General features: G+C 42.5%; 1 protein-coding gene across 10 annotated transcripts in view; it reads left to right on the top strand.

The window, feature by feature from the left end:
- Nucleotides 1–25645, top strand: part of nfixb (nuclear factor I/Xb) — a 143632-nt gene that overhangs the window by 11347 nt on the left and 106640 nt on the right. The window contains exon 1 of one of the 10 annotated variants that reach the window (XM_069674247.1): nt 2384–2528. The exons of the other annotated variants lie outside the window; for them this stretch is intronic. Within the exon in view, the coding sequence (XP_069530348.1) occupies nt 2502–2528 (27 nt within the window). The 5' untranslated portion in view covers nt 2384–2501. Of the gene's footprint in view, nt 1–2383; nt 2529–25645 lie in introns of those variants that run through there. 10 annotated transcript variants of the gene reach the window in all.

Raw genomic sequence — 25645 nt, 5'->3', positions numbered from 1 at the left:
CTGGTTCCCCGTAGCGGTCAAGCATTAGGCTTTTTCCTTTAATTTTTCACTCATATGTAGGCTGAGTAGGCCGGCAACACTTTCTGGTATGCATACAAATTTATGTCAATGAGCTCTTTGACAATAAAAAAAGAAACACACTCAGTGTTGTCTCGAAAATGTAAAAAATAAAAAAAAGTGAAAAATATTGTAAAAAATTGTGACTAAAGATCTTTAGGTAACTGGAAAATATGAAATATTATTATAAAGTATTATTGTGTCTCCTATAAACATAAAACTGTTTTGGTAAGAAGTCTTTTTAATGACCTTTTGACCTCTCTGATTAATCTTGTCTTGACCCCTTCACGCTGGAAACCACTTCTTTAAGCAAAGCCCTGCACGTGCACAGACATCAGCTCAGCCAAACAGCACAACCACACTCCTGTCTGTACCTCACGCGCTGCATCAGGCTCGTTTTTCCGCAGCCAGGTGTGGCATCACCTGCTTGTGCCATCACACCGAGTGCGAACGGTTCAGGCTAAAGTTGCGGTTACTGTCATCCTTGAACAACCTGTTTCGCAGACCCAAAGCTCCCCTGAAGTAAAGGGACATTAAAAATAACACATTAATCCCTCTGATCGTGTTTAAATGCAACTGTAGAACAGCCCCGCGCTGCTGGCTGAAGCCTTTCCAGCAGTGGTAAATATGTATATTCGAGGCGTGTGAAAAAGCAGAGCCGCAGCAGACCCACCAACCAAAGCATATGGCTCTACCATGTGTTACTTAATGAGAGATTTACTCACACAGACCACTAAATGTGTGGCTCATTTAAGGAGCCACGGCAGAGGAGTGTTTGCGTGTGTTGCATGCGAGTCGACTCTATAAAGGAGGAGGAGAAGGAGGCGGAGGAGGAGTGGGGGAGCCGGGTGATCCCGGGCTAACCGCGCGCGGTAACCTTTTGCACTCGCGGTGCTTTTAATAACTGCACTGCAGAAAGAGAGCAAAGACTCTCCCTTGAATGCAGCAGGCGGTGGCTGGAAGTGAATGCACCTGCCTGCAGCCTGAAGGGGAAGCAGTAGGTGTGTCTGCGTGTTTCATATTAGTTTCAAATACTCAAAAAGGAATGCGTTATGTGGCGTACATTCACTTTCTCCCTCCGCGCCTGCGTCTGGCTCGCGTCTCTGGTCGTGTGCGTGTGTGCGTATGTGTGTATGTGTGTGTGCGCGCACTAATTGGCCACACTGAGCCCACATCTCTTTGTTTCGCCTGCAGAGGCTTGCGGTAGACCTGCACGAGCAGCAGGCCTCGTAAATCTGTGGGACTCCGATGGCAGGCCTAAAATTTCACCTCCGCGTCTTCACAATGACTCCAAACTCTCGCTGCACCACAGTCAGGATGCAATCCAAGAAGTTTCATATTTTATGACTTTTATATGATCACTCAGTAGGCCTACTGGTTGTGTGTGTGTGTGTGACAGAGAGCTTTCTGTCTCCTCACACACCCCAATTTAGCACAATTTAGTATTTTGATACAGCACAGAGGCTGTGATTATATACGTCTGTTTGCTAGTTTTCTTTTGCGCAGTGAACGCAGCAGTAACTGTTTGGCTTGGACTCACTTCACTGGTTTTCTAAACTCCAGTTGTGGCTTCCAGACTGGGTCAAATTTGGTTCAGTAAATAAATAGTCTTAACTTTGCAGCCGCGATGAGATAATGCGTTGAGTCAAATGCCTGCAGATGAATTTAAGAATATAATCCCGTGCAAACTTTAGCTTTTAATGCACGAGATTTAAGCGCTAAAATGCTCACATAGGGATGTAACAGAGTATTTTATTCATGAAACTGAACTGTACGTACAGTTCCCGGCTTAGGCATTTTAAACTATTATTAAGAAAGTTATATGTGAGGGACAATCATCCCTCTGTGTGTTCATGCAGCGACATAAGTTTACACAAGTCATATTTTATATCAGCCTTTTCCTCTTTTTTTAACGTTTGATGCGTTTCCTTCAAGACAAAATGTCACAAAAGAGTAACAAATTCACGCACACGCCCGCGATCGCTATTTGCGTTTTAAAACATTAAATGGACAGGTCAGTAAACGCAACTTAAACGTGACTTTACCATGTTTAAAGATGCAGGGACTCTGCGTAGCGCGTCAGACAGTCAGCGAAGATTCATCAAAAGAACCGTTTGAGTCATTTCAAAAGTCAGAAGTTGAGCCAAACCGACGTGAGCAACCTTCATTAATCTACTTCGAAATAAGAAATGCCGCCTTTTTTTGAGAAAGCGTTACAGAAAAAAGCGGAGAGAGCGGTAAAAGTCCTGCAGGAGGAGAGGGGAGGGAGACAAAGTTTTTTTTCCCCAAAGTTTGAGCAAAGCTTTCACTTTCTAGGCGGGGTTACTGTATGCTGCAGCAGCATGGAGTGAGAGAAACAGGACGGCGAGCGATTGCAATGCAGCACTATACCGAGCTTCCATCCAACTTAAATAAGCTCTCCAACCCTCCTCTCTAAAATAACCATGTACTCCCCGTACTGCCTGACACAGGTAAACTCTTTTCTTCTTTCATTGTTTGGGAGGGCAGCGGTGGGGACGCCGGTTTTTTTTTTATTGCACTGCCTCTGTCTGCTATTTCACATGTGTTTATTTGTTGTCTTCGTCTTTCTGCTCTCTGACTCGCTGTGAAGATTCTCCTTAACTCTCCGACGCTCGTCCCGCCTCGGAGCGCGTTTGTGACGCAGGAAACTTTCCTGCGCGTTTCCATCGCACATGGTTTAGGAGAGAAAATGGCGCTTCTCCCGAAATGTATTTCATATAAAAAAGAAGGAGGGGAGCCTGCAGGAGGAGGGGAAAGTAGAGCGCAGGGGGACAGATAGAGTGTGTGGAGCGGAGTTTAATATTTCTGCTGCTAGTGTGTGCTTTTTTTCCGGGTGCTCAGGCTCGCTAAGTTTCTGTCCGGTGAGAGGAGTTGCTGAGCGCACACCGCCGCCTTTAGGGCTGCTTTCATGTGGAGCTCAGACCGGGAGAAGTGAGACATTGGAGCTGGCGTGTGTGTGTGTGTGTGTGTGTGTGTGTGTGTGTAAGAGAGAGAGAGTCGTGTGTGTGAGGGTGTGTGTGTGTGTTTTATAACGCGAAGAACAGCACAGACACTCTGCATCTTCCAAAACAGTGTCTTTCTGGAGCTCTGCTGCACCTCTTGACTATTTTACAAGTTGTGCACTTGAACGCAACACGTGCTGACATGTGTAGTTGGAGGTTGACAGGAGACACACTCCGCATTGACTTTCCATCAGAATAGGTTTCTATTTGTCCTCATGACACGAGTGCAGGCAGAAGGTTGCAAGGGCTCACTTCAGGCTGACCCTTCAAAATAAATGTCACTGTTTTATTTTAGAATTGCTTCTTGCTGCAGGTTTAGTGCAACTCATTCCTTAACCTTTTAACTCTTAGCTTTCCTTTTAAAGCTGAGAAAAGACAAAGTATACATTTTTTAAAGGATTCTCCCGCTCATATTTACCACAGGGTAGTTTTACTGTGTTGCTGCTGATATTGTTGAGGAAATAAGAGTGCAAGAAACTTTCTCTAAGTGGTATTTGAGTAGGCGTCAACTTATTTTTATTACTTGGATTCAAGTTGATAAAACTACTTCCTTCAGGTGTGAGGCATCTCTGATAAAACTACACTTTAAACACATTTAACTCTTTGTTTGCTCTGTTTCAGTTCTGATTTACCTCATTTTCTAGCAGTTTCTTAGCCTAAAGATTTGAGCGGGAGAGAGAGAGTGGACGGAAATCAAATTGAAGGCTGCTTGTAAAACTTTTTCAGGGAGGTTTTTTAAAGCTTTTGGGGCGTGCAGATTTTTTGCACCACAGCCATGCAAAAGTGTTCAATTTCAGACTCTAAAATCAAAGATTTAGCCGCTTCCATTACACACTGTAACTCTGTATCTTAAATTGTCATCCTCTGCAGCATTTTATTGCAAAGCCATATAAAATCATACATTTTAAACAAAGTTTCCTTCCAGCACCTTTCAGACAAAGCCTCTGTTTCAAGGTCTGTAAGCTTTCTGAAGGTGGCACCGACCTGCCTGTCGTCCACAGCTGCTGGAAGTCTCCCCTCTCATAAAGCAGACTTGTTTATCCCTCATTGGCTTCGTCTGACACTGCACCGCCAGGGGTGCATTTGATGTGTAATTCAGTCCTGATTTTTTACAGTGGTTTCATTAGAAGACCTTTTTTATCCTCCCATCACATGCCTCCTGCGTCTGCTACCAGAAGCTGAGGGGATGTTCTCTCTCCGCTCTGCTCTCGTGCGGGCACAAGTCGAGTCTGGTTTCTATTTGAAAATATTATTAGCCGGGATCAGAACGCCGTCCTCGCTCTGACACCAGAGAGGGAAGGCAGATTTTTATTATTTTCCTTTAATTCTGCATTTTATTGAAGAAGCTTTTACAGGCTGCTGAGCGTGTTGACATTAGACTCAGAGGGAATGCGACTGAAACTAACTCAGGAAAAAGAAAGGAAATAGAATCAGATTTGGATTATTATTATTATAAGCACATTTCCTTTAGATTATAGGTTATGTGTATAATACTTTTAATTTATTTTTTAAAGGCCCACAGCTCAGCCTGCTCGTCCAAACAGGCCTGTGGAGGAGATGACTTTATCTGTAATTGTTATAAAACTTCTCAACAGCAGAAAATCGTTGCACAAAAGAAGCTTTTATTCAGCAACATAAATTTTCTTTAATCAAAACTAATTGGCCACAGAAGCTCATGCAGTGTAATGTGCTGCACATGTTGCACATTATTCTAACATGCAGTGTGTCAGCGGCTGCAGCAGCTTCAGCTCCTCACACTGTTTCTTGTCATTTAAAAAGAAAAAATCTTGTATCCTTATGTGTGTGTGTTTTGCACAGAAGAAACAACTTCCATCTTTATGCAAACAGCTCCAGCAGCCCCTTCTCTCTCTCTCTCTCTCTCTCTCTCTCTCTCTCTCTCGCTCTCTCTCTCTGCACACACTCACACACTTCCTCTCACACACTCTCTCACACGCAGCATTCCCTTGCAGACGGAAATGCATATTTTGTTTATTTAATTGCTGTTAATAATTAAAAATTCGAGCTTGGACCTCGGATATGGCAACAATTGTAAACAATCAAATGAATTATTAACTGTGATAAAAAGAAAAAGAAAAAAGCTGGAGGGAAGCAGCGTGTCTGGATGAGACGGGCGCTGCGTAATGGAGGCAAATTACGGGGAGGAGTGTGTGAGCGTGTGTGTGTCTGTGAATGTGTGTGTGTTCTATTTGACTTGAAGTGTGTTGTTCTGTTTTAAAATATAATTTGTGGATAAATATCACATCTATATTTATACATTTTAATGCACAAACAGCTTTTATACGTGTGTCAAGTGAAGTAGAAGCCTCCTCTGTTTTTTCTTTTATTTCCTATTTACTTTAAATATATATATTCTAATCCCTTTATTGCAAATTTCCTGCACAAATTGTCTTTGATTTTATTTTCTCTTTTAATTTCCACCTCTATTTATTTTTCTTTTTGAACCGTTTTTGTTGCTTTAACTCTCAAACCTCAAGTGTCCGCTCCCTGCAGGCCACAATGACGCAGCACCTTTAAAGCTCTTACTTGGGGGTTTCATTGCATTTATAAATGTGTTGAGTGGATATTCTGTGGAGCTCTTAATGTTTTCATCTCACACTGTTTTCACTGGTGCGACATTTTAACTTATTCCTTCCCTCTGCCCCCCCTGTGCCCGCCTGGACGCTGACCCCTGCTCTCCTAACACCCTCAACACTAAAGTATTACCCTACTCACCTTCTAAACAATGCCTTAGTGGTAAGTCCTGTTCAGTCCCTCTTTATTCCGCATCAGGTGTCTGTGTTTTCACATATCCCATCATAAGAAAATGTTTTTCCTTTGTGACACTCCACGCTGACCTGCAGATGGAATTATTACAGGCCCGCGTGCAGGACAATCGGCGGGGAAACGTGTGATTATTTTGCGCACACACTCCATGAAAAGTTGTCCTTTTTTATTCTGTGTGTTTTTAGAAGTGTTAATGGCAAATTGTCTGTTCAGGAGGCACTTTTTCTTTTTGCTTGTAATGCAGTCAGGCTGCAGCGCGCACACACACACACACACACACACACACTCAGGGCTGCAGCGGCTCCGTGCAGTGTGCGGAAAGGGAAAAACAGACCGTGCTTGTGTTACAGAGATAAAAAATATCACTTCTAAGCGATTGATTAAATTATAAATATTGTAATTTGTCGCGTTAAGTAAAGAAAAAAGTCATGCACACATTTTCAAACAGCATTCTGCATTTTCCTTTTGGAGATTAATTAAAACTGCGTCACTTTGTCGCACTTTTCCTTCACTTCGTGCGTCCAGCAAGTGTGAAGGCTTCTTCTTTATTTCATAGAAACTCTGTGTCAGTCTCTCCTCTCTTCTCTTTGTCTCTCAGAGTAAAAAGTCACCTCAGCTCTGAGGTCACCGTCTCAGCCCGCGTGACTTATTGCACCGTCCTCCCAGTCTGAGGCGCAATTTTCCTTATCAGCGCTATATGTTGCTCCAAGAGGATGTATGATGTTTTTCTTACGTCACCAGCGGCCGTTATCAGAGGGCAGTGTTTTCAGTGAAAACATCAAAGTCATATTTAGAGGGAGACTGCATGAGCTAGTTTGTTTTATGTGAAAATCTGATTAAATTAATGTAATCAATATCAGGACTTTGGAGGTTAACTTTACATTCACACATATTTGGTGAGGTGGCCCTCAGACCTCCCCTCCCTCCCCCCTCTCTCTCCTCCTCTGCTCTCCCTGTGTCTCTTCCCAAGGCCTGCAGAATGAGTTGGAACAGCTGTTCAGAGGATTAAAAACTGATGGAACCACAGTCTGAATAAATAGAAAACGTTGGATTTTTCAGAATAAAAGTCTGCACAGTGCGCAAGCGAAACCTTACATGGACCTAAAAACCTTTGGTGCCATCATGTCTTCATGCCAATTAGGCCTGTGAGTGGTTATCGCAGGATTAGCCGGGATGCCAGTTTGCAGGCGATTGTGTCTCACCTTTATCCCTTTAAACGAATCACTGCGCAGTCGTTTTAAAAGCAGGCACCAAAATCACATTCAGGCGAGTTAAGGACTGGTCTTATTGCCTGTATTACATTTCTCAGATTGAATTATGGTATCACTGTGGGTTGTGGTTGAGCTGCACACAAGTTTAATTATCATAATTCTAAATATATAGCCTCAGTTTGAGTCACTGATGCCAAACAGCAAAAAGAAGCTTAGTTTGTGTAGGAAAAGTGTCCGTGCAGCCAGTAAAGCACTCTGCTGCTGGCTTGAGACAAGCGAATGAACTCATAGTGCATTTGATTGACAGGAAGGGCTGACCTATTGTGCTCTCTGGTAACTGAGTTGTGTGCGCGCACGTGTAAGGGGAGTGAGGCAGGGAGTGCGGGAGTGAAACCGGAGTCGCTGATTGGCTGCGCTGCTGTTTTGTGCTGTAGAGCAGCGGCGGATCTTTTCCCCTCATCACGAGACACCAGGAGGTCATAATGCCAGACTCCTGCCTGGGACATCATGTTCCTTTTACTTATTCATTCATCGCTCCTGGCCAGATGCAGCCAGTCCAATGCAAAAACCCAAGTTATTAAAAGTACAATCAAGTGTTTGGTTAGTTGCACTGTAGCTTTGTTCGTTTTAGGTGGGATTTTCGTGTATCTGGCCCCTTTACATTGGTGCCACCAATAGAGATGTTCCAACATTTCCTTCCCCGTTGAGATATCTAGACTTAAATACTGGCCAATAGTGAGTATCCATCCAATACCAAGGCGATGTAAACAATTTATACATATTATTATTATTTAACAGCTGTATACTACTAACCCTGCATTGATGTTATATGATTGCCACCATTGTTGTCTGGCCTGGCTGAGCACAATCCTACTCAGAAACAAGAGGAGTTTATGTTAGTGGTATCTTGGCTCGCGGCGCCTCCTGACACATTATATAAGTTGAAAAGCATTGAAGAAACACTGACTTTTAACATCAAAGGGGAGTATTATGCTAATTTTAAGCTTCATTTTTTACTCTGTGATACCTGTGGAGTGACTTAGCATAATTTACAGTTAAAAAAAATCTCATTTATCTCACACTGGTGCTCTGTGCAGGCCTTCATAGAGCCTCTGCCTGAAACGACTCAGTCAGCTCTGTCCCTTTAAGAAACCCCGCCCCTATAAGCCCACTTTCTTCTGATTGGCCATCTCCCGGAAGCCTGCTGTAGAAAAAACAGTGTGAAACCTGGCATTCACAGCAGCCTGTAGACGAAGCCTGGGGATTACTCCAACATACTCTTAAAGATTTGAAACTTCACCCACGTTTAGTATGGACATCCAACATTGTAAAATTGTCTTACAATCTGAAACAGCATAACACCCCCTTCTGCTTCTAGCTTTTATCACATTAGTTTTAAATTAAAAAAGATATATGCTTAAAACGTGTTTTTTGGGAAGACACTGATTGCGTGTTGTTGGGCTAGCTTTGACTACAGCCCTTTATACACTGCTGTTCCGCCTCAGCATTGTAACGGAGCCCCGTTTTCATGCCACCTTTGTCATTTAACATTGGAGCCAGCAATGCTGGCATAAAGCCGCCCCAGTTTGCGGAAGCAAAACGTGTAAAATATAGGTGTAAACAAACAGTGTGTGCTTCAAATACACACATACCACCCTACCGGCTCCACAGTTTACACAGATGGTGTTTCGCCTCTGTTACGCCTCTGTTACTACCTCTGATGCCGGCTCAGAAGCAGAGCGACTTCGCCCCACCAATACACCTCTATGCGTTCTACATAGAAGATGAAACGTAACAGAGGTGTAATAATCCCGCCTTGAACTGGCAGTGTAAAAAGGGCATACGTTGCACTCTGCGCTAGCACCACATGATAAATTACCTGAAATAACTTCTTCTTGGCTTCTTCTTTGCTCTTAAATCATAGTTGCTAGCGTTAGCCGCTATATATCATAGCAGCTGTTTTGGAGTAGAAGAAACAAGTCGATTTTTGGGGAGACAAACAAATCATGGTATCAGATTGATGCATTGACTGGCTACTTACCAATACCTGATTTTGCAGTTTAGGCTGCATTAGAAGCATTACCCGTACTTGTATATTCGGTTAACGGAACAACTCCTGCCATCACTGAGAACAAGCCTTAGACATCGAAAGACATCCCAAGATTTAAATGAAATGTTTGTATTATTGTTGCAGCTTCAAAGTTGGTAGCATGTTTATTTGCATGCTAAGTACGTGCTTTATTTCCGTCATGAAGATTCCTGTGATTAATGTCTTTGTCAGTGCTATACATTCTCTGCGTTGTTGTCAGCTGGTGACTGGGGGCCACCGTGCGTCAGCAGGAGCAAATTTACGGCAATTTTTACAAATAAAATCCAGAGCTCTCTCTTTGGTGGCGAAGACAAAGACGAGATGAGCTGGGCGCATTTTGGCATGGGGCGATATAGATTTGAATTAAGTAGCATGTAGTTTTTATCTCGAGCTGCATGCAGGGAGAGGCAGAACCAACTGCGTCTCATTCAATATCAGCACAGCTGTCCCAGCATCCGTGGAGAATGGATTCCTACTGCTGCTGCCATGGGAGGCTCCCGCCAAGAAAAATGGGAGGATATCCAGTGTGTGTGCCTGTGTTCTAAAAGGAAGGCGAGGGGAGAGTAATACGCTGGGGTGTCTCTGTCTGCCTGTGTGTGTGTGATTTTGCATGTGTGTGTCATGTTGTCTCCACCCGCCTCACTTTTCCTACGCTCATGTCACCTCTGGCATGGATTAGTCTTTGGCACAACCCCGGCAGTGCCCGCGGCCTCAGCGCGCTTCTGTGGTCGCCGATATGTTGTGCTGTTGCCATAGCTACTGAACACACACACGGGTGCTAAATTACATAATTGAGCTAGAATATACAGAGGAATACAAAATACTTACAATATGAGAGCAGAGAAAAGGGAAAAAGGGAGTGAAATGCGTTGGAGAGTATCTGAGAGCTTTCAGTGCAGCACGCTCTTCCCTCCGATTTTGAGTCATAAATCAGAATAGCAGATCCGCCATTATGCAGGAATTCAGAACGTTGTGACAACCAATCTGACGGGGCAATTTAGGGTAAGGTGTTTGCGGTGTCACACAATTGGTGTTTGTGTGTGTGTGCGTGAAAGAATGAGACCGAGAGAGACACAGAGATAGAGAGAGAGAGAGAGAGATATCTCCAGTGTTTGTACGAGAGAGGGTGTGGCGCCCAACGTTTACACAGACACACCATGAGGCCTACACACATATTTCTTTCTTTACCCCCCCCCCCCCCTCCTCCTCCACCACCTCCTCCTCCTCCTCCTCAGAGAGTTCAACTTGTTTTGAAGAGATCTTGTATCTTTGAGTATGAGTGATATGTTAAAATTTCAGCCACCATTGCTGTCATACTCGACTAACACTGGAGTGGGCTTCAAGAGAAAAGCCTTTGAACTGCTAAGTGGCGTTTCGTTTCCAGTTTACGTGTCTGTTGTACTGATTTAAAGACCCTCTCCAGAACAGTTTGAAGACATGTGAAAATACTGAACTTGGACAAATTAATTGTGCCTGATGTTTTTTTTAGACCACAAAAGTTTCATTTAAATTCCTCAAATGAAATTGACTTTTCTCCCTCAAGTTGCATATTGAAGCATGACCTGTGAGTCATTGAGATGTCAACAAATCATGCTCACGTGTACTTCGCATGAACTGGGATTTTAGGTGAGCTCAGAGAAACTTTCCTCCTGCAGGAGAATGAATGAGCTCTGAAACATTTGATATTCTGCTCATAACGAGAGGCAAAACACATTTTTGAGTGGAGCGGGCCTTAAACTTAGCGTTGCAAAATTAATGTTAGAATCAATGTTTTAGTTTAACCAATGCTCCTACTGTTCGACCAGAAGCACACACCATAAAGGGTGTCAGACAATAAAGTAATGTCGCAGGTTGTTGAATGAATAATCGTTGTACATTTCGCAGTGTTCAGTTAGTTTGTTCCGTGTCCATTGCTGCAGACGACAGACTGAGAAATGTTTCTGAAGGTGCTTTGTTCTTGCATTGAATCAATTTGAACTAATGCCAGAATCAACATGCGGAGCGAACGTTGACAGTAACTCATTCTTCTTTCTTTTTTAATCAACGAGTAACGTTTCCGTCAAGACAAGCTGTATGATATTGAATTTCTAAAATCTTTTATGCCTCACATAGAGGAACGCTTTGGCTAAAATAAGGAGCGTGCAAACCCTTGTATCAGGCCTTCACAGGTCAACAGATTTAGATAGAGAGCTGTTGTTGCGGATCACTGACAGCCCACTCAAGGTCACTTCAGTGTGGGCAATCTGGGCATGTTGTTTGGCCCGTCCTGCCTGTCTGTCTGACCTACATCTAGCTGCACTGGCTAAATATATACAGTAGACCCCTCATTACAAAGCTTCCAGATTAATCTGGATGAAATCTGAGCACCGTGTCACTCTCTGTGTGTTTGACTGCAGCTTTCTCTTCACAAGCTCCCTCAGGCTCACTTCATATCAGTCAGTGTCTCAGACTTTCAATAAAAACCCAACAAAAAATGGCAGATGCAGGCTTTCACACAAATATGGTACACACATACATATTACCACCTCGTGAATAGAACAGGAGTAGCAGCCACATTAGGTCTTCCCATTCAGAAAAAACTCCTCTCTACGTTCAGAGCACACAGCGTGACTGTTCCATTCAAGAATGTCAACGTATACAAGCTATACTCTGAGACGCCTCATGCATAACACACCTGCACATATTAAATCACATGAAGCACAGGTGTGCATTCTTTACGAAAAGAAATCACACCCAGTATGGCTGCGTTACAGCAGAGTGTGTGCATAATGAGATATATAATATTGCATCCCCCCAGCCCTGTCAGATTAACCCCTTCATTGGCCTCACCTGCCATGTCGAAATGTATTTATTTTCATTGAGTACCTGGATTCGACTCAACAGTGTTGAATTCATAGTTGGTAGTACAAACACAGAAGCTAACTATTTTGACCACGTAGGCTCTCTCTTACATTCATCCAACTATTTAAAAAATGCAAAACCACTGAAAAGCCAAATCCAAAATGGCCTGTTATCTATGTAATTAATGGTCTAATGAACACGATATTAATTTTAATCCACATTTGTACCATTGTCATTTAAGGAAGAAATTCTGTGTACAACTATTTGCAAGAATAGTCACCAGGCAGCTGTTCGGATATTTACATTCAATGTTAGCCTCATCTGCAAATGATTATTGACAGCTGCAGGTGTTGAGTGTCAACTGTAGTTTTCTATTTTTGGTTTTGGGAGTCACAGGAATTAAGCTCTGTTTCAATGATCTATTTTTCCATGATTTGCCTCGCCAGAGGGAGTTTAGTTTTGTAATAATTCGACACTGGCTAACGCTACAGAACCATCATCGTAGCTTCAAGAAGAAACAGGGGCATCTGAGCTAACGTTGCATTTGTATGCTAACTGCTAACTATAATACGGAAAGCAATGGATTTTGATTACTTTGAGCTAACTATTGCCTAACTTTTGCCAAGCTATTAAAGTTTTATTTAACACTTACTTTGTGAACTTTTTGACTATTTAACAATAAGTGTTAGCTAACTATTTTAGTAGATAAACTATAAGTCTACTTAAAGCTAACCGTTTCAAACATAACTTGACTTAAAGCCATCATTTCCTACCATCCTGAGGACAGTAAAATGAGAATAGCCTAATATTATGGTACTTTTTCCAATAGTAATGCACTACGTTTCATTGCTTAATTAAAGAAATAAAAGAAGGAGTTTAGTCAGAAAAGTTCTTGTTGCTGCTACTAGCATGGTACTTTGTATAGGCTAAGTTTAGAATGCAACGTAAAGTTCCACAGAAGCATATCGTTGACTCCTCTTCAGCAGAAACCTGCAAGTCAAAAACACAAAATAGCGTGGTATAACATAATTGCCAATTACTTTTTGTCATTGATCTATTGCTTTAATGACCATTTTAGTCATTATCACTATTAGCTAGGCTATATATTACTAGCTATTTTAACTGTTTATCCATTACTTAAATCTATATTTCAATTTTAGCTTTAAGTTACTCACTGTTAGCTTACTGTAAAGACTGTTTGTGTACGTATAACAAAACTTCATTGCTATTAACTGAACATTTTATCCATTTATCTGTTACTTGCATACAAGAAAGTCTAAGCACTTAGCCTATCTAAGACTTTCCTGCTAACTTGCTATTTAGCTTATATGCACTCACTCCCAATGTGTTCAGATGTTAAAGTTGACTCTCAAGGTGGATATATTTTATTTACTTCAATGCAATGTGTTTTTTTATATAGAGTTGAGCTATTATCCAAATCATTCACGTAAACAGTGGATGCAGCTAAAGTACCCCCTGGGGGATGAGTACCTCTTTAAATCATTGATATATGAAGGCGACAAAACACATATTCAGCATTTCATTTATAGCCCTCCTGTGTTCCCTCCATAAATATATCCATCCATCCATCTATCCTTTTATTACCAAGCAAAACAAACATGTCTGCACACCTGGTGAAGCTCGCAGAGGCAATTACAATCATTTAGATACAAAGGACAAAGACTTTATGAGGCCGCAGTTAATTGGGACACGGTGGTGTTGCCGGAGAATTGTTCAGCTATAAGGGGATGACATCACACAGTGACGCCACTGCATGATGTCATTGCATCCATTATCTTTTCACCACTTTTTTGGCTTTCCTTTAAGTAGAGGAGGGATAAAGAGGCATTGATTGGCTCGTTGATTGTACCTCAAATTTCCCGAGGCTTTGTTTCCTCGTCACGCCACATTACCTCATGCTGTAGTCGAGGCAAAATAGTTACAAGAAGACTCCGTCAATGTGTTGATCCAGCACAAGAGATAAAAAACAGCAGGAGTTTAATACACATGGGCTTCATAGTAGATAAGATTATTCGCCCAGCAAAGATAACATCTATTACTTAAACTTCTGGAGTCTGCTTTGGACTCTTTAACAGGGAACATGGCTTAAATGTTGTGATTGGGCTTATTAGGCATTTATTGGGTTAATGTTGGAGGGAAAATCTTTTCCTGTCTTGGGGGTGGGTGGAGGAACGTTGACGCTTGGAGGCTTATGAACCCGCAAGTCAAACAGTAATGAAAACAGTTGTGACCTGATTTCAAGATCCTGGGAAAAAGACGTAGAGTAGGCGGAGAAGGCTGGTTTTAAGTTAGAGACAAAGAAACACACAAAACAATATGTTGAAATGAAAAAGCTGCATGCTTTTCTTTCTTTCTTTTTTCTTTCCTTGCTTGCTTGGTTACGTGCTTGCTGCTTGCGTTCCCTTTCATATCTTCCTGTTACCTTCCCTTCTCTGTTTTTGTCCGTGTATCTAATACAGCCACGCCGTCCGGCAAGGACTAGCTGTCACCCGAGGGAACAAAGCGCTAGATGTTGCTCTTTGGAGCAGGAAGTTGGCACGGGGCCAAGGGTGGAAAATCTATACTCGGTTGCATAATATAACATATCTTTACCTCAGATGAACTCTGAGGAGGCCTGGCAGCTGTGAGCAAACAGGGCTGGAGGGCGGGAGTTTGTGTGTTATTAACTGACTCTGTTTGTGTGGAAGTGTCTGTGTATGTGTTGGATATGAGTGTGCGCACTGCTTCTTGTGCAGCAAATGAGGCAGTTTGAGGCCCTCTAAATAGTAAAGTAGAGTACAGTGGAGTCAAATAGACCCATGTTAAAAGAAATAGGTAGGTTTGTAGAAGAGTAGAGTAAAGTAAAGAAGACCGAGGCCAAGCAGGGCTCAGGGTTAGACTCAAACACAACTCTGTGGCTTCTCCTTCTTGGCCTGGCCAGCCAGTAACTGCTCTCCCAACTACAGCTGCAGCGTTCACTGCGAGGGAATTCAGATATAAACTTTCTGCTCTGTTTAGGTTCAGAGAAATAGCTGCAGGATTAGAGTGTGTTACATGGAAAGTTGTATATTTGACTGGAAAATTCAGCGCAGGATGAGAATTTCATGTCACTGCTAAAATATAAAACACAGATGGGCCAGATTTAGCGTTACCCGGCGAGTTTGTGGAGCGGGACAGTCCCTGGTCCTCTTCATGTTTCTAAATTCACTTTCATGCTCTCAGCTCTCCTCTTATTAAGACGTCTAGATTTTCTCAAAGTCAAATTCTTACAGGAGCCCTTTTTGTGTGTTTGATTGCCTGCAAGCGTAATGGAGAAACAGTGTGCGCCGCCACTCCTCTTTTGTGGCTGCACTTTCTCTCTTTGTGAAGCGGGACTGTGAGGGAATGAACCCCGAAAGCGAGGGGACTGTCTGACGTGTAAAGCTGCTGTCAGTCTCCTCAGCTTGCAAGACGTCTTGAGAAAAGGCCGGTGAAACTCAAAACTGAGCTCATTATGGTCATCATCTGGAATAAGGCGCAATCATCTCCCCCACCTGCGGCAAACTGCAGAGGAGAAAAAAGGACTCTTGTAGGCCTTACGGACTCTATCACATATCAATTCACACACATTATTCTATTCATTGTGTTAGATTTTTTTTGCCTTATTTTTCATCTCCATCTGCACACCTGAACAGAGGCATTTCCAAGCTAGAGTTAGGGCTCATATGGGGACCACAAATTGACTGTATATTACAGCCAGGCTGTGGAGATTTATGATGAAAGTGAATAGGGATGGTGTGGGCGGGTATGCAGAGGTGCACATTATGGTGCGTTTTTTTTAATACTTGGAGGAGCCTTGAGAATGGAGAGGAGAAGTGAAACAACAGCAGAATTACTTTCTTTAGAGAAAGACAGGAAGATTATAGAAAGAATTACAGCGCGCAGAGAGAAAGAAGGGACTGAAAGGAAGAGAGGGAAATGGGCGGCAATGAATGAGGCCATAGTCTGCGTATTGTAAGCAGACTGGGGAGCACTCCATGCCCTTCTCTTTTTTCTTGCAACATGATTTGTTTGATTTACTCTCTATCAATCAGCGGAGGATGTATTTAAACAGACTTGAAGTATATTTGGGAAAGCCTCTTTATAGCTGTGGCTGTTTGTATTCTCCTCTTACTTTCCTTGGAAGCAGACCGTGATTAAAACAGACGATATAGGCGTATTGTATTTCCTAGGGGATTGGAAGGAAAGCAAATGCATCATAACCATATTATACTAGTTAGGAGCCGAGTGTGTTGCCAAGCCTCTGGATACAGGAGAGAGAGGACGTAGTTACACTAAAGGGAACCGAGTCCCGCAAAAGAGTCAGGATCCCACAACTGCAACAACACAAGGAGACATCTGACACTGTTGGACTATGTTTGACATTTCACAGGATACACAAAGTACCAAAACCTGCGCTGCATAAAAAGCCAGGTTTTTCTCCCTGTGCAGAATTTACCAGAGGAACCCCCCCCTAAAAAGTCGCTCTACGTGTGTGTGTCTGTGTGCGTGGATGTGTGTCCGAGCGCTGCAGAATCCGTTTGGCATTTTTGTTGTGAGGGAAGCATGTTGCTGGTGGGACTTTGGCCTGCACAATCCCTCCTCTGTTAAAACAATGCGGCGGTTGTCCTCCCTAAACTAATTACTCCCTCCCGGGGGAGAAAGGCAACAGCACCAAATCCCATAGTTAGGAGCTCTGATCTGGGCTCTTCTGTAAGAAAAGGCCTCATTCATTTCCCTCCCTGCACAACACATGCACACACACACACACACACATTTTCTATTTTTCACTGTGAATGGGTTTAGCATGATGAAAGCTAATTATGCTAATATACCCTGATACTGCTCCTGATATCTATTTTTCTTTGCGTTGTAACATTTTATTATCGTTGGAAATTTATTGAAGCTGGAGGCAAAATTGCATCTAAAGGTTGGGGAATGTAGTAATGACAGGCTTCCACAAGTTCAGTGCTATAAACCGTCAACTGATACACACTGGGATAACTTTATTCTAAACCAATGTGTTGTTTTGACCCAGTGATTAAATCCAGACTATAAATTTGACCCACTGTACAATGAAAGTAGGGATGGGTATTTAAAGCAAATATACTATTCGGTATTCATTGGGAACTATTTGACCATTACACTCTTAAATGCCTGAATAGTTGTAGATTTGATAATATGCTAGTCTTACTTGGCAAAGTTTACACTTTACCTCATTTTCCTTTCTGTTTTGAGTTCCAGACAGAACTCTTTGACGGCATCAGAAGTCAAATTTTTCTCAGTTTCTGAATCTCACAGCGCCACACCCGTTTTACCTGTACCTGGTGCTAATGCTTTCTTCTTCTTTTGTCATCTAATGACAGTTAGTAAACAGCTTTCAGATGCGCAACATCCACCGTCTAGTGGTAGTACCTAATCACCACCAGGTGCTGGTAAAAACAACGGAAAAAATATATTTTTAAGATGAGATAACAGTTGCATGAACTTGAACACATGAACTCGATTTTTTTTATAAATTAATGACTATTTGAATATTTGACAATCATGCCATCTCTAGACGAAACAAGCTCCTTAAATCTTCCCAAAATGACATAGGTGCAGCATTCAATGTTGAGGACTATATTTACCCAAATTGGGACAATTTTGACCCTGTGATTCTGAGTGTGTAAATCAATGGGTTTAAATTGACGCGGCGTGGGTTGCTTTATGGTTAAGTCGTTTACCCATACTAAAATATGGTTATTCAGCCACAGTGCTAGACACAACAAGCTCAAATGTTGACATAAAACCGTCACATATTTATGTTAGTTAGTTGAACCTAACAGTTCTCATATGGCAAGAAAAGATAAAAAATGTTAAAAGGCAGTTTCGATAGATCCAGATAGGAGCAGTTTGCAGCCATACTGTATTTGAGATTGGGTTATAAAACCCACAGGTATATTAAGAATGACACTAATACTCATTTGATTGTTATGTTGGATCCAGGTCGGGCCAATTTAGCATCACCACAGTAATGGGTTACCTTTCTCTAGTGGTTTCATCCCAGTAACCCAGCAGTATTATAAATAACACCAATACTGGATGAAAACAACCCATGGGTATTATAGGACAAGTTGACCCAGTGTTGCAGTGATTCCCAAACTGTGGGAATGTGCTTGACATTGTGGCACCAAAGAGCCTTGTTTAAAAGGCCTAACAACCGCACTTCAAGTGGCCCACGTGCTTAACTATAACATGGTCATTTTATTATATACTAATCCATTATATATTAGAACATCACTTTGCATTTATGTAAATATGTTGTTAATCATTTGACATAAAATATGCATGTGTTTACAAACTTAGGTTGGCTGTGATATGATGTCGGACATAGCCTAAACTAGCATCATCATAAAGTCTTATTATCGTTAACATTAGCGAAAGGAAAAAAAGGTATAAAAGCAAGTGACAATGCAATCTTATCATTATTCTTATTAGTGTTATTTATGTTGTTTCTGTTGTTTTTGTTATTTTTAACACAGGCAAGGTGGCTCTTTCATAGTCACACAGATGGTATCTGCAGTGATGGTTCTGGTAAAAATCAGTTTGGCACAATGTGGCACATGGTCTGGAGAGTTTGGGAACCTCAAAATTGAATTGGTGCTACATGAACTAACTGTGAGAGCATGCTATGGCCAGCGAATTTTACAAGCTAGTAAAACTACCAAAATAAGTAACTTGTATAATATGAAGGAACTGTGTCTAAAGAAAGCTACATTTAAAACAAGGCATTTAATTATTATTGATGTTGCATTTACTTGTGTAATCAGAGAAAATTTTAGGAGGTAACGTTAAAATTTGAAGTCATCAAAGACGCCTGTTTGAATGATGCTTTTATTGTTTTGTGTCTCTCCTTTGTTTTGCCTGCTTCACCCTCCCTCGCCTCTCATCTGTCATCGCCGCCCGCCGCCACTTACTGGCACCGCGCAACGTTTTTAAAAAAGTTATTACTGTAACTTCAGACAGGGAAGTCAGCACAGGAAGAAGGGAAAGCGATGTGTGTGTGTGTGTGTGTGTGTGTGTGTGTGTGTGCGTGTGTGTGTGTGTGTGTGTGTAGTGAAAAGAAAAAAAAAACAGAGGGTGTTAAAGTCTTAATTCTCCCTTAACCAACCTGTTTGGGTTTGTTTATTTGTCTGTCCTCTCTCAGGAAGATTAGAGCCGCCATTGTGTGGAGGCTTGGGAAATAAAGCTTGAAGTTTATATTTGGAGATTGTTGCGGTGCTACGTTGTTGGTCTAGACTGTTAGGGTTTAGACGTCTTTGTTTGTTTATCTGGAAAAAAGTAAATTCCATTTGTTGCCACTGAGATGGAGATTTGGTTTGCAAGGGAGACCTGTGCGCTACAATGCAGCATGAAAACATGGTAACACTGAACAGCATTTATTTGCATTTTCTATTTTCTCACTTCTGATGCTTACATCGACTTTGTGTCCATTTTTTGTTTCACACTTGGAAGTGGAAGTGTAACACACCACATGTCCTGCTGCAGTGAGGGCATATAAGGAGACAGTGATGTGTGTGTGTGTGTGTGTCTGGTCGAGCAGTGTTTTCCTTAGGCCGACCTCCTTTCCTGTGGTGTGTGTGGGCTTGAGTGTGTCCAGCCTGTGTGGACGCTGCGCCCTGTTTGTGCGGCTCGACACTCGCCCTACGGCAGAAGCGGAAGCTCTGCTTTAACAGCATTAGCAGGGCTCTTCCTTCAGCCTGAGGCCCGCTCTGTTAACCCATCCCTGTCCTCACACGCTCCTCTTATGCTCATATGTGGCCTCCATTTTTTGTGTTTACATGTTATAGGTTTGGATTTTCAACATGTTTTCTGCCCTTATCTGTCTTTGTAACTCTTTTTTCTTTTCTTCTCGTCTCTCTTTACGACTAGTTTATTAACCTCTCCGGTTTATTCAGCCCTTGTGCCAACTTGTGAAACCTGCCTGTCGGCGGCAGCCATGATCGGCTTTCTCTTCAGTCACATTATTTACCCCTTTGTTCTCATTTTAGCTTGTAGTAGGTTTATTAACCTCTCATTATGCTGTAGTCCAGCACTCCAATAGACTCGAAAGACGATTGTTTTTTGTTTTAATGTGGTAGCTGTCATGTGACCCTGCTAGTTCAAGGATGTAGCCATCTCAAAATATGTTCCTGAAGATGTTTTAAAGAATGTTAATGCAATGCAAGTAGCAGAGGCGATGAGGAAATTTACCCCCAACTCTATTATTCTTTCTTTAATTTCCTTCTGCCCTGCCATCTGCCTCGTTCTTAGTCTTTTTTTTTTCGTTTGGTAAGAGATGTCCTTCTTTATCAGGGCTCGTACAGACACATAAAACCACACCTCTGTCAAATATTCGCCCCTGGTTGGAGCTCTGTGGCCACAGAGGGCACCAAACAACGTGCAGGCCTACAGGCTTCATTCAAGATCCATACAGGCACGATGTCAGAACATAATTAATAAATTATGGTGATGGCTTATGTTACTCGGCTTGAATGGAAACTTGTAAAGATAAAGAAGAATATATAGAGGCAGGAGGGGTGGGTGGGGGGGTGCACAGACGTGGAGGGTGAGACGGTGGGGGTTGTGAGTTAGGGATTGCGGCGAAGCATTTGCATAAAGGGCAGGGCAGCTTGCCCAATGGTGGAAAAGGTTGGCATCAGGCCTTTCAGACTGGCAGAGAGGGAAGACTGGAGAGAGACACAGAGAGAAAGAGGGAGAGAGGGAGACAGAGGGGGGGGGGGGGGGGGGGGGGGGTGGTATAGTCAATAGTGCATCCCTTGTTCAGAAAGAGGAGGTCTCTCGCTGTTGGCAGGAGAGCAGGCTAAATCTCTCATTTGATTGTGTGGTAGATTGTCCCTTTATTTGTCTGATTGCAAAGCGTTCAGCGCTGCATTAGCAGCGGGCTTCGCTTTCCAGGACCCTTTATGCAGGACGGAGTTTCCCTGTCTCGGCCTGGTCTGTGATTGTCTCTGCACATATGTCTCAGAGTTTGTCCAATCAGCACATCAGGAAGTTTCGGTTTTATCAAGTCTGCGTTGGTCTCCGGCGTTTATCTGCAGCCGGTGTTGATTTAGCCTGATGCCACATTCAGACGTTTTCTTAACCGTTTACAATTTGCACAGGACACAAAGATAAATACAGGCCTGAAGACAAGTGACGAGAGGCAGCCAGTGGCTTTTTCTGTCTATCTGTGTGTGTGTGTGTGTGTGCGTCAGAGCCATAACACTGCTGTTCCCCTCCTGCCGGCTGTGGTTGTGGTGATGTCATGGTAGTAGGGAGTGAAAGGGACGATTATTTAGCATGGGCCTGTTATTTCTGGCCCAGCATCTATAAGCACTGTATATGGAGTGTTGGCCGGCCACCCGCGGCCATTATGACCACGAAGAGTGAAATGTGTGCAAACTCACTGCGACCACAAACGTTGATAACCGTCTTAATGTTTGGCTCTGTAGATGCTTATTAGCAGGGTTTATAGGACGTTACTGTGCACTTTAAATCAGGAATGTAAGCAGGATAAGAAGAGATTTTGCTGAACATTTTTTTAAGTTATAAAGTGGAACCTTATAAAGTGGAACCAATTGTCAAAAAAAATCAGTATTAGTGGTACGAAATGGAGAAGGATTTTATCACATTATAGATGCTGCAACCAGCCATTTCTTGGTAACTTTGGATAAATGATTCTCAGGCTCATGTTGTGCAGCCAAACATTGTTATAGTACCCAATTTAGACATCAGAACATTTATAAAGATACAGAGGTCAGGCTGAATTTCAGAACTGGCACAAAATGATGCACAAGAAGTAATACAATATTTCCATAAAATGGAAGGTTGAAACCTTAAAAAACACGGTGTGTCATGTTGAATGTTGGAAGAAATACTCAAATCACAGAGTATGTCTTTAAAGTAGGGATGCACGATATTGGATTTTTTGCAGATATGCCGATATTTTCCAACACTTTTTGCCGATTTTGATACCGATATATTAGGCACATGTTTTTTTTCCACCTAATTTCAAAGAACATCAAGTCCCCCCTGTAGTGGAATTGGTATCATGCCTCTTATTGTTCTGGCCCAGATGCAGAAATAACATAATACAGTGCTTTTTAAAATGTACACATTCACTGGGCAGTATAAGAAAAGTACTTAAACTTAAGTTATGTGCAAAATGCCATATTTATTTGTATGTAACATTTTATTTTTATTTTTTTAGGCATAATTAATTGTTTGCCTTTATTGGCAGAAAATATTGGCGGAAAATATCGGTGGAAAATATCGATGATGAATATGTCATTTTCAAAACATAATCTGCAGATACCGATAACGTGCTGATAGTATAGTGCATCCCTACTTTAGAGTTCCAGTGTAAGAATATGAGAGTAAGAGTACTTGTTCTGCAGTTAAATCTCCCCTGTGACTTATTTTATTTTCTATGTGCTGTTATTAGATTGATTATAATGATGCACTAATGCATCAGCTGCATTTATGTCCTAAACCAGGCTCACTTTTCTAACTATGGTAAATACTATTCGGTAATCCAGTGTATCCCAACCTGGAGTTTTGGCCCCTGTAAAAGGTCATCATATAAATCTGAGTGGTTGTGAGATGATTAATGGAGTCAGGAAAAGAAAAAAAAATCTGCTGAACAGATTTGTATGAATTTTTGCCCATTACTGTGAGTCAAGAATGATAGAATGCTAATATATGTCATACCGTTAGCTTGTGTGCAATAAGAGGAACTTATTAAAGAGAAAATATTAAAATATGAATTTTTCAGTGGTGACTTCATCATCATTTTGCTTCTAGATAATTCATTATTATATATCAAAGCTCTGCGTAATGAAATATTCTCTGACACCAAGCGAAGGCAGTAAGGAGTGCTAACATAGTGCTTATGCTCTCTCGTAAATCAAAGTGAAGCCAAAAGTCCTGCACCTGGAGAGAGGAGGGTGGAGACAAAGCAGTATTACTCATTAACTGCGCGCAGCTCAAAGGAACTAGTTTGCATCTTCCAAAATATAAAACTATTAATGGTGGAGTAGATTTCACTCAATCAGGAGGCTGTCTCCAATCTCCTCTCGTGCAGCAGAACTGTTTGCAGGCAGGGTTTACCTTCAAACAGGCAACAAACACAGACGTTCTGCTCGAGCACGCTGCTCGTCTCGGGCTTGAAAACACAATCGTGTTTCTTCTTCCAACACTGTGTGAAAGGCTGACTTTGGCATTTCACACTGATGTCTTTGAAAAAAGGAGTAAAGCCCTACAGCTTTGTTAAGCGGCAAGTTAACACATGAACCTGAAGATCCCTTTCATTTCAGGCCGTGTTGAAATCCTAATACCGAACGCAAAGGGATCTTTTCACAAGAGGGGTTTGGTGTAACATCCCTCTACTTTGAGCCTATTGATAAATCAATGCGCTTGTAATTCTCTGTGATGCATGTCAACCACACGGTGTAGATCAAAGATTATGTGGTGTATAGTGAGGGCCACCGTGCACTGGCTTCTTATATACTGTTATAATGATCTGATATCTCACTTCTAGTATGATAAAATGTCACTGACATGTTCATAAAACATTGCATTGCACATGCATTACCTTCTATCCAACCCAAATAGAAATGCAGCATTAAAGAGAATGAATCTGCTAAATGCATTTCTTTGTTGCAGGCCAGGCGCACCGTGTACCGATTACAGAGCTCGTTTTTTGCAGGGTAAAAAATGAACACCCGTCAAATTCTGCCAAAACCTGGCTGTAAGTTTGCCACTTTGGCAGGATTATTATTTGGATCTTTGCTGATGAAATGGCAGAAATGGGATGGTGTGCTTTTCCATGTGCTTTAATTGTCACTGTCTTATTTAAATCGACAGAGATAAGGCAACAAAAAGGGCATCACGTCTCGGTCCAGTCAGAAGTTTCACCGTTACTCAGTCTGCACTGGCAGCAGGGTGAGCAGCAGTCATCTGCTGGCTGGCAGAGTGAGAAAACACTCAGTCAAGGCTGTTGTGGTTCTGAGTCGGCCTGCCCGGGCACGGCCAATCGCTCACGTGCTGACACACACACAGACACACACACGTTAGTGAGACGCAGGGCGGTTCCTTCATCCAAAGGCAAATTCTTTCTAGACAGCAGCAGTCGACTCAGGCTGGATGGAGGATGTAAGTGTGTGTGTGTGTGTCATGAGTCAGGGAGTTACGCCACCTTGATTTTCTGTTTGAGCACGAACTTAATCAAGCAAAACATCAGCAGGGTCATGATCCATGTTAATAAAGAGCACAAGGCCGTGTTAAGTTTGGGTGGAATTTATGTCAGTGTGTTTCTGCACTCCTCCCATCAAAGCTGACATCTTCATCCAAGAAGATCTACATGTCTCAACATGATCTATTCCTCCTCAAGCAGGAACAAATATTGTTTTAGAAAACCTCTTTATGGAATCACAAAAACAAAATAGCCTCGAGTTATCAGGTACGCCTTGTTCTCATCGAATTAAGAGCATAATGTGTTTCTTTTGTTTCATTTTTCAGCACACAAACCTCTCATGTGAGTTCATGCCTGTGCTGAATAGATTGATTTGCAGGAGTCATATGTATCTGCTGGTACCAGGCTTCCATGTTAAAATCTAATACAATATCGTGGCTCGTATTGGTGGTCAGTTGCAGGCAGATAAACCAGGAGCTCCAGAGCCAGAGGACCAAAAGAGCCCGGTTGGTTTTGCAATACAGCCAGGCAGCGGAGCCCCTTTGTGGGGCTGGAATGTGCCGTGCGTGCCTCTTCGTCGGCTGGTGCCCCCCACTCCACCCCACGCGGCCCACCCCAGGCACGTTAGCACGCAGCCACCACAAATTGCTTGCAGATTTTTCACACATAGTAACGTGCTGGTTTGTAAACTCTGAGAAGTGCGACAAGCAACGCAGGGCGCTGAGCTCCGTGGATCTTTACGCATCGCTTGGTAGTTGCAGTAACAGAGAGGGAAACCCAAACCCCCTGTCGTCCAAAAAAATTTAATATTGTGCCCCCCCCTCCTCCTTGTGTGTGATTACTGTGTGTGATAACAATGGAAGGTCATGCGGCAAGCACTGCAGCTTGTTCTGATTGTGTATAACAGCACAAAAAGCTAAAGAAGACATGTTTTCTAGTGTCAGGATACAGGAAAAACATCTGCCATCTTGTTATAAAATAAAAAAATAAGCACTTTCATAATGTTTGTCATTTGGTAGTAAGTGATATGAAAGTTTGAACAAAATATTCAAACCTGCATTATACTATTTCACTGATTAAATGTTTTTTGCACATGAGTTGATCTCACCTGCAGCATCTTTCCACTCTTAAGCGAATGATTGAATCTCTTTGCACCTCCCCTCCGCAACCTCCCTCCCCTCTCTGGCTCTCTGACATCAGCCTGAGCCCGGGGGTCAAAGAGAGCGGGTGTCAGGCTCCATCCAGGGTCAGGGACACTCAGCTGGGCAGGAGAGGACATAGCCGGCCCCAGCAGCCCATATCCACGCTAATGAAGGGCCGGGCGGCTGGGAGGCCCTCGGGTTGTGCAGACAGTGCTTTAATTGGTCTGATGAGATGCAGCGTGGCCCCGATGAGGTCAGGTACC

The sequence above is a fragment of the Semicossyphus pulcher genome, unplaced genomic scaffold (assembly GCF_022749685.1).
Source record: "Semicossyphus pulcher isolate SPU_LCO1_2020_fin unplaced genomic scaffold, fSemPul1.0.p SCAF_23, whole genome shotgun sequence".
NCBI lineage: Eukaryota > Metazoa > Chordata > Actinopteri > Labriformes > Labridae > Semicossyphus > Semicossyphus pulcher.
Note: the sequence above shows the minus strand (reverse complement) of the source record. Positions and strands in the feature narration are given on the sequence as shown.